Source organism: Camelus dromedarius, chromosome 3, assembly GCF_036321535.1.
Source record: "Camelus dromedarius isolate mCamDro1 chromosome 3, mCamDro1.pat, whole genome shotgun sequence".
In the NCBI taxonomy this organism is placed as follows: domain Eukaryota; kingdom Metazoa; phylum Chordata; class Mammalia; order Artiodactyla; family Camelidae; genus Camelus; species Camelus dromedarius.
In genome coordinates, this window is record NC_087438.1 from 50,901,646 (window position 1) to 50,908,470 (window position 6,825).

A 6,825-nucleotide genomic window follows, 5' to 3' on the forward strand; every position below is an offset into this window, starting at 1 on the left:
TCTTGGGAGAAGGAAAGAGGGTGAAATCCACTGAGAGGAGGAGTAAGTTGAGAACAGAGAACTGACCTTTGGGTTTGCAAAGATAGAGATCATTAGTAACATTAATGACCTTGATCCAAGTGATTTTGCTTACAGAGGTGCCTACCTCCCTACCTGGCCCATAGTAGGTGCATGATAAATATTTAATAAACAAACGAAAGAACTTGCCAGTTGTTGATTTTCTAGTGCTAAGACCTGTCACTTTTTTTTCTTTCAATGCAATATTTTTCATCTCCCTTAAGGCAGTTTTGAGCAGATAAGACAGAATTTAGAAATCAACACATTCTAGAAAAGAAATGTATACTCTTGGTGTTTATTTACTCCTATCTCTCAACAGTGTGGACGAAAAAATGAAAAGGAAAAAGTGGAATACATTTCAGAGTTGTTTGGGCTTTTTTTCTTACAAGAAGGCATACTACTTATGCAAAGGAAGGACTGAATATTTCTCAGGGGCCTTAAATTTTTCATTTAATTTGGTCCAAAGTTTACGTATTCTAAAATGAGCTAACTAAATCTTGAAAAGTAAATCCAAAAATTTCCTCACATTCTATTCAAGGAAGGACATTCTCAACAGAGAAAAATAAATGGGAAAACAATGTTCATTTCAAGGTGTTTTGAAAAATCGATCAAAAGTGAGGAAAAGCAATTTATGTGTCAAATTACATTTCAAATGAGTAAGAATTAGATGATGCACCAAAAGCTCTTTTCCAGTAAAGGAGAGCCTTTCTTTTGTGTGTGTGTTAGGTACTTCTAATAAGTTTGTAGGAAGCACAACTGATTTTTTCTCTGCCCAGAGGCACTGGCTTTTGCATTTGCTTGAGTTTAAATCAACCTTAACCAACACTCAAGGGTCATCTCTAAATTAGCACATTCTGATGTTTAACATTTTCCCAATGCCGTTATTGGAAGACAAGGATTATAGAAGAGAATAACCTGCGTCTGCTTGGGGCTCTGGGTTTGAGATGTGGCTGACAGTACACACAGCTAGAAAGCATTCAACAAAAGCAAAAACAGACTTTGGTTTCCCTTATGAATAGTGGGGTTAAGGAGAGTTTTCCAGAGGCAAAGAAATGGGGGAAGGATGTTAAAGAGAGAACTTGGGCAAAGTCACATGGGTATGAAGCAACAGGACATGTTGGGGGGAATGAATGAATGCACCTGGGGCACCCTAGGGTGTGGGGTGTGCGAGAGCAGGAGATGGCGCTGGAGAAATAGACAGGGCTCTGAATCAGAAAAGGGCCTTGGGTGCTCATGTGAGAAATTTGCAATTTATCCTGAATGTTATGGGAAATCATTGTAGGATTTTGTGTATTTTTTCTTTTTTACTTAGAGCAGTTTTAGTTTCTAAATATTCCCCTAAAATTTGGAATCTTTAAAACAGTAGGGTTTTGGGGGGCGTAATTAGGTTTGTTTGTTTGTTTGTTTGTTTGTTTGTTTATTTTAATGGAAGTACTGGGGAGTGAACCCAGGAGAGAGTATGCTGGATAAAACCCATAAGCTGCAGAAGCTGATGCCATGAGCTGCCTGCTACTGGAAAAGGCTATTTTTCCATTGACTTCTTCGGCTTTCTCAGAATTTCTTTTCAAGAAATGGAACACTATGCAGTCATTACACCTACGTTTTCAAAGACCATTTACTCTATTTTTTTTTTTCATTTACTCTAATGGAAAGTGTCCACTATATAATGTTAACTTTAAACAACAGGATGTTTGGTATGATACTAGTATGTTTTTTTCTCTTTTTTTTAGTTGAAGTATAGTCAGTTTACAATATTGTGTCAATTTCTGGTATATGGCATAATGTTTCAGTCATACATATATATATTCATTTTCACATGCTTTTTCATTATAGATTACTACAAGATATTGAATATAGTTCCCTGTGCTATATAGTAGGTCCTTGTTATATATCTATTTTATATATAGTAGCTGGTATCTGCGAATCTCCAACTCCCAATTTATCCCTTCCCACCCTCTTTCCCCTCGGTAACCAAAAATTCATTTTCTATGTCTGTGAGTCTGTTTCTGTTTTGTAAATAAATTCATCTGTGTCCTTTTTTTTTGAGATTCCATATATGAGTAATATCATATGGTATTTTTCTTTCTCTTTATGGCTTACTTCACTTAAAATGATTTCCAGGTCCATCCATGTTGCTACAAGTGGCATTGTTTTATTCTTTTTTATGGCGGAGTAGTATTCCCTTGTGTGTGTATGTGTGTGTGTGTGTGTGTGTGTGTGTGTGTGTGTGTGTGTTTGTGTGTACACCACATCTTTATCCAGTTGTCTATTGATGACATTTAGGTTGTTTCCATGTCTTGGCTATTGTAAATAGTGCTGCTATGAATATTGAAGTGCATGTATCTTTTTAAATTAGAGTTCCCTCTGTATATATGCCCAGGAGTGGGACTGCTGGATCATATGGTAAATCTCTTTTTAGTTTTTTTGAGGAATCTCCATACTGTTTTCCAAAATGGCTGCACCAAACTGCATTCCCACCAGTGGTGTAGGAGGGTTCCTTTTCTTTTCTTTTTTTTAGGGTTCCCTTTTCTAACACCCTCTCCAGCATTTATTGTTTTTAAAAAGTGCTATAAGTTTTTAAGATATTCCTTTGTTTCTACTTGCAATTTTTCATTTTCTTTATTCCAGTCAAGAAGAGAAAGGCTTCCTTACAAAGGGAAAGCCTATAATGGTGTTGTAGAAATCAAAAATTGCCTGGAAACCACTTCCTTTTCTAGCTTTTGTTTTCAAGAGCCTGAGCTATTAAGGTAATTATGTGAGAAGCCTCCAAGGAAAATGTCAAGAGAAAGGGAATTATCCCTGAGGAAAGGACTTCTCCTGCTCTCCGGAGGACAGAAAGAGGTCTTAGGTCACCAGAGGAGTGTGGGCCTCAGCATTTGACTGACCCATCCCAGGAATCTTCTTCTTGGATTCCCATCTCCTCATCTTCTTTGATGTTTATCATCTGCTGGAGGCGGGTGATCAGCTAAAGGCGCACTCTGAGTTTCTACCGTCTCTTTTTGCAAGTCTTACATTGGGTTTGCCAACTTTCCCGTGGAATGTAGCATCTATTATCTTGAGATCTCAGCCAAAATTCCAATATCCTGGTATATCTACCTAGGGGAGAGCCTGGAAGGAAACCCACCAAAATGTTCACCATGGATGGTGGCATTATAGGTGATTGTAAGGTCTTCTTTATACTTTAATCTCATTTCTGATGATTCAATAATGAACAGTTATAGAAGAAAGTGCTATGTTTGTTTGCTTGTTTGTTTTGAGTGGAATCAAAAAGAAGACTTACTGCTGTGAAAACAAATCTGTGGTACAGTAGTATGAATCTTGGATATTAAGCATTATCAGTAGAATCAAATTAGGAAATTGAAAATCTAATAAGAAATGTGTGAGTGTGTGAGTGTGTGTGAAAGTAGTCTATAAGCCAATTGACCCAAGAGCAACTGAGATATCAAACTTGTTCAGTGAGACCAGACATTATTTTAAATCTCCATTTTTGAAGGCAGTTGAAAATTACAATTCCAACAGCCTGCAAGCCAAATCAAAAACTTGTAGAATGCAATTAAAACTACGTTCAAAGAGCCACTTTTTTCTCAGTTCAATTTCAATTTTATTGGAGAATTTCCACTACTTCAGCTTTGCACGTCTTTATTTCTCCCTTACCCCACTCTTAACAACAACTGAAGCCACTTTTCAGCCACACTTTCCTTTGACCACATCCTCCTTTGCTTTGTTCTGCTTGTCTTTCTCAGCCTAGCACCACGCAGAGCACTCACAAATTAGAGGAGTTAAGCACGTGTTTTTTGAAGTGAACCTATCTTGAGAAGGCCAAGGATTTTCTTTGCTCACATCACCAGCATTATAAAGCTTTTCCACTGGACAGCTGGAGCACCACCAAATAACAGAGCCATCTGCCCCTTCACTGAGAGAGAGCAAGTTACCCTGTGCTGGATGCTGGAGCTCCACAAGGATAAGCAAGAAACAGTCTTTTAAAGGGGTTATTAGCAAACATCCCTACTAGCAATTCCCAATGGTAGAAGTTTGGTCATCACATATTGCCTGGTATGAGCAAAGGATAATTGAAAGTTAAGGCCCAAGAAAATTGTAAAATCCTGCAGTTCACCTAAGCAGCTTCAAGTTTAGAGGCCGTCTTTCCATACAGTATTAACATACACTTAATGTCTTGGAAAATGAATACTTTTTTGGGGGGGGGGGCTAAGTGGCTTTATTAGAGAAATGCCAGGATTACAATGGACTTAAGAGTTGGCATTGGGGCCCTTCTTCTTGCCAAAGGTGGGCACAACATTGACAAAGCGCCGGTTGTACTGCATACGTCTCTTGGCCTGGCCTGTCTTCTTTTTCTCTTGTTTGGCCTCCTTGGGAGTCTGACCTCTTACTTTCCCAGCACGGCCCAGGGAACCATGGACTTTACCTCCAAGCACGCGGCTGGCTACTTCCAGAGTGCTCAGAGCCTCCACTCCACACTGGCCCAGGGTGGCCTCATCCTCTAGGGGCGTGCCTGCCAGAAGCATGACTTGATCTTCTGGGGCGATGTCCTCCAGTGAGGCTACATGAGCCTTGATCTGGGTGACGGTCTCCTGGCTGGTCACCTCGAGAGTGTGTAGCTCCTGGGCACAGACAAAGAGCTGCATTTTGGCAACTGAACCGTGGCCACCACTGCCGCTACCGCAAAGATGGAGTTGAGAAAGAGTGAAAAATGAATACATTTTGCAAATTTTATACATGTACTGATATTGGCCACACGTGAATCTGACATTTCACTCCGTAAGTTGGAGACCTTTTGTGTGTGTGTGTTTGCAGAGGAAGATAAATTAAAAACAAACAAGAAACAGCCCTGGTAGAAATAGCAAGAGAACTAGAATTAGAAGTGGAGCCTGAAGATGGGACTTCATTGCTGCAACCTCATGATAAAACTTTAATGGATGAGGAGTTGCCTCTTATGGATGAACAAAGAAAGTGGTTCTTGAGATGAAATCAACTCGGTGAAGATGCTGTGGAGATTATGAAAGTGACAGAAGGATATTACTTAAACCTAGTTGTTAAAGTAGCTGCAGGGTTTGAGAAGATGAACTCTAATTTTGAAAGAAGTTCTATTATAGGTAAATGCTATCAAATAGCATTGTAGGCTACAGAGAATGCATAAGTGAAAGGAACAGTCGGTCAAGGATGCAAACTTCATTGTCATCTTATTTTAGGAAATGGCCACAGCCACCCCAACCTTCAGCAACCTCCACCCTGATCAGTCAGCTGCCATCAACACTGAGGCAAGACCCTCCACCAGCAAAAAGATTATGACTCACTGAGGGTTCAGATGATGATTAGCATTTTTTCACCAATAAGTTTTTAATTTTATTTATTTATTTAACTGAAGTACAGTCATTTACAATGTGTCAATGTCCGCTGTACAGCACAATGTCCCAGTCATGCATATACATACATATATTTGTTCCCATGTTCATTTTCATTAAAGGTTATTATAAGATATTGAATATAGTTCCCTGTTCTATACAGAAGAAACTTGTTTTTTTTAATCTATTTTTATATATAGCAGCTGACATTTGCAAATCTCAGACTCCCAAATTTATCCCTTCCCACCCTCTTTCCTCGGTAACCATAAGATTGTTTACTGTGTCTGTGAGTCTATTTCTGTTTTGTAGATGAGTTCATAGTGTTCTTTTCCTTTCTTTCTTTTTTTGATTCTGCATATGAGTGTTATCATATGGTATTTTTCTTTCTCTTTCTGGCTTACTTCACTTAGAATGACGATCTCTAGGTCCATCCATGTTGCTGCAAATTGCAATATTTTATTCTTTTTAATGGCAGAGTAGTATTCCATTGTATAAATATACCACAACTTCTTTATCCAGTCATCTGTCAATGGACATTTAGGTTGCTTCCATGTCTTGGCTATTGTATATAGTGCTGCTATGAACAAGCAATAAGTATTTTTTCATTAAGGTATGTACGTGGTATTTTAAAGACATGATGCTGTTGCACACTTGATAGACTACAGGATAGTGTAAACATAACTTTTATATGCACTGGGAAACCAGACAATTTGTGTGACTTGCTTTATTGGATATTCACGTTATTGCAGTAGTCTGGAACCGAACTCACAGTATCTCTGAGGTATGCCTAAATTTGCACATGAAAAATAACTCCTATTTCATCCCTCTAGTAGAGTTTCAGAACATAAAACACATGAGATTTGCAGTTTGGCTTCCATCCAGCATGGTCCCATATGCTATTCATAGACAGTCACAAAAGTTCTGACTGGCAGGCCTTTTGGTGTTCCTGACATTGTCAGTCTGCCTACGTATGAGGTGGCTACAACACAATTTCACAATCACACACAAGTTTGGGAATGCCAGAAATGAAACTGAACTAATCATTTGGCGAGTTGATCTTCCAGCAGCCAAGGGGAAGCTTAGGTCAAAAATTGGAAATTGACTATATACCAAGATCAAAATTTACACTTAGTGGATCTCAGTGCCCGGTGTTTCCATTGTGTCAAAGTTCTAGTTTCCTGTTGGTGGACGTTTAGGTTGTTTCCCATTTTTTGCTGTTACAAACAGAGGTACAGTGGCAATTCTTAAACATACCTGTGCAAACTTTAGAGAGTCTGTATTAGTTAGTCTGCTTTTGCTGCCATAACAAAATACCATAGACTAGGGTCTTAAACAATAGAAACATTTTCTCACAGTTCTAGACAGAGCCTGAGAAGTCCAAGATCAAGGTGCCAGTCAGTTCTGTTCC

At 38.9% G+C, this 6,825-nt stretch overlaps 1 protein-coding gene across 1 annotated transcript; it reads right to left on the reverse strand.

Moving 5' to 3' along the window:
• Positions 1 to 4,260: 4,260 nt before the first annotated feature.
• Positions 4,261 to 4,758, reverse strand: LOC105084813 (ubiquitin-like FUBI-ribosomal protein eS30 fusion protein). Its single transcript, XM_031446924.2, has one exon. It carries the CDS (start codon positions 4,698 to 4,700, stop codon positions 4,305 to 4,307), a length of 396 nt encoding a protein of 131 aa, XP_031302784.2. The 5' UTR covers positions 4,701 to 4,758; the 3' UTR covers positions 4,261 to 4,304.
• Positions 4,759 to 6,825: the final 2,067 nt, after the last annotated feature.